Source organism: Suncus etruscus, chromosome 15 (genome assembly GCF_024139225.1).
Source record: "Suncus etruscus isolate mSunEtr1 chromosome 15, mSunEtr1.pri.cur, whole genome shotgun sequence".
Classification (NCBI taxonomy): Eukaryota; Metazoa; Chordata; class Mammalia; order Eulipotyphla; family Soricidae; genus Suncus; species Suncus etruscus.
Genome location: NC_064862.1, coordinates 58,901,720 through 58,902,733, shown reverse-complemented (window position 1 = coordinate 58,902,733; position 1,014 = coordinate 58,901,720). Strand labels below are relative to the sequence as shown.

The 1,014-nt window shown below is 55.5% G+C and overlaps 1 protein-coding gene across 1 annotated transcript; it reads right to left on the bottom strand.

The window, feature by feature from the left end:
- Positions 1 to 391: 391 nt before the first annotated feature.
- On the bottom strand, positions 392 to 1,014 carry LOC126030981 (cytochrome c oxidase subunit 6A2, mitochondrial). The gene is made up of 3 exons (XM_049789253.1): positions 893 to 1,014; positions 627 to 763; positions 392 to 506 (listed from the first exon to the last, which is right to left on the bottom strand). Exons 1-3 carry the CDS (start codon positions 963 to 965, stop codon positions 423 to 425), a joined length of 294 nt encoding a protein of 97 aa, XP_049645210.1. The 5' UTR covers positions 966 to 1,014; the 3' UTR covers positions 392 to 422.

The window sequence follows — 1,014 nt, the reverse complement described above, 5'->3', positions numbered from 1 at the left end:
CTGAGTTCCCACGGGCCCTTCAAGCAACAGGAAAAATTTAAGTGATATAATAATAGCTGAGTGCCACTAATTCCTCGGGTGGAGAAGGGGAACCAAAGTGATATTGTACTCTGAGCCTTAATGTGAGACCTCAGTGTATGTGAAAAGCACTTACCACCTAGAGAGCCTTGACTAGTAATAGGAGGGAAAGAAGTGGAGATCTCTAGTTTGTTTCTTAAAGATGGTCCCTGGAACACCTCTGAAATCTCAGGAGCTGTGGATAGCTGACCTCCCTTCCCCGTCCCACCCACCCCCGCCCTCTCAGTCCACCTTCCCCCCCCCCATCTCCTTCCTTCCCCCACCTCCTCTGTCCACCCTGTAGGATACAGCGATGCAGATGACGCAGGGGACAAAGGGTTTCCAGCCTTTATTGCGCCTGGGTCTCAGTGGTACTCATAGCCAGTGGGCAGAGGGTTGACATGAGGATTGTGGAACAAGGTGTGGTTGCCGTCCCCCCACGAAAAGCGCTGCGGAGAAAGGGAGAGAGACCAAGCAAGAGAGGAGAGAGTTGTCAGTGAACTTCAGCCTTGATCCCAGGCCCATCTGGTCTGCCCTCCGTCCACTACACGCAGCGCCCAGTCTCCTACCTTGGTGCGGATGCGGAGGTGATGGTAGGGGATGAACTCGGGACGCTGTTGGTGGCCTGCATGGAGCCAGGAGTTGAGGGTGCAGAGGGCCACGCTGGGAAGCGCCAGCACGAAGGTCAACAGACGCCAAGTGCCGGCTACATGTAGGGAAAGGCAGAGAGGGAAGCCCCAAGGTCAAGGACTGTTTGGGGGACTAGAGGTTGGGAGTGTTGCTGACAGGCCCCAGAGTCCAGAAAAGCCACAAAGTCAATTGACACTCCACTCACCTCCTGCTCCTCCGTGTTCTCCCTTGGCTGCACTCGCAAAGCCACGATTCAAGAACCTCAGAGGCAGCGCCATTGCAGCAAGCTGGCACCCTGGCACTGTCCTTGCTAGCTCCTTTCAGTGG

Coding starts and splice junctions, on each gene's coding strand:
- LOC126030981 (XM_049789253.1), bottom strand. CDS start 965: ATGGCGCTGCCTCTGAGGTTCTTGAATCGTGGCTTTGCGAGTGCAGCC. Junction 764..892: donor AGAACACGGAGGAGCAGGAG/GTGAGTGGAGTG, acceptor CCCTACATGTAG/CCGGCACTTGGCGTCTGTTG. Junction 507..626: donor ACCTCCGCATCCGCACCAAG/GTAGGAGACTGG, acceptor CTTTCTCCGCAG/CGCTTTTCGTGGGGGGACGG.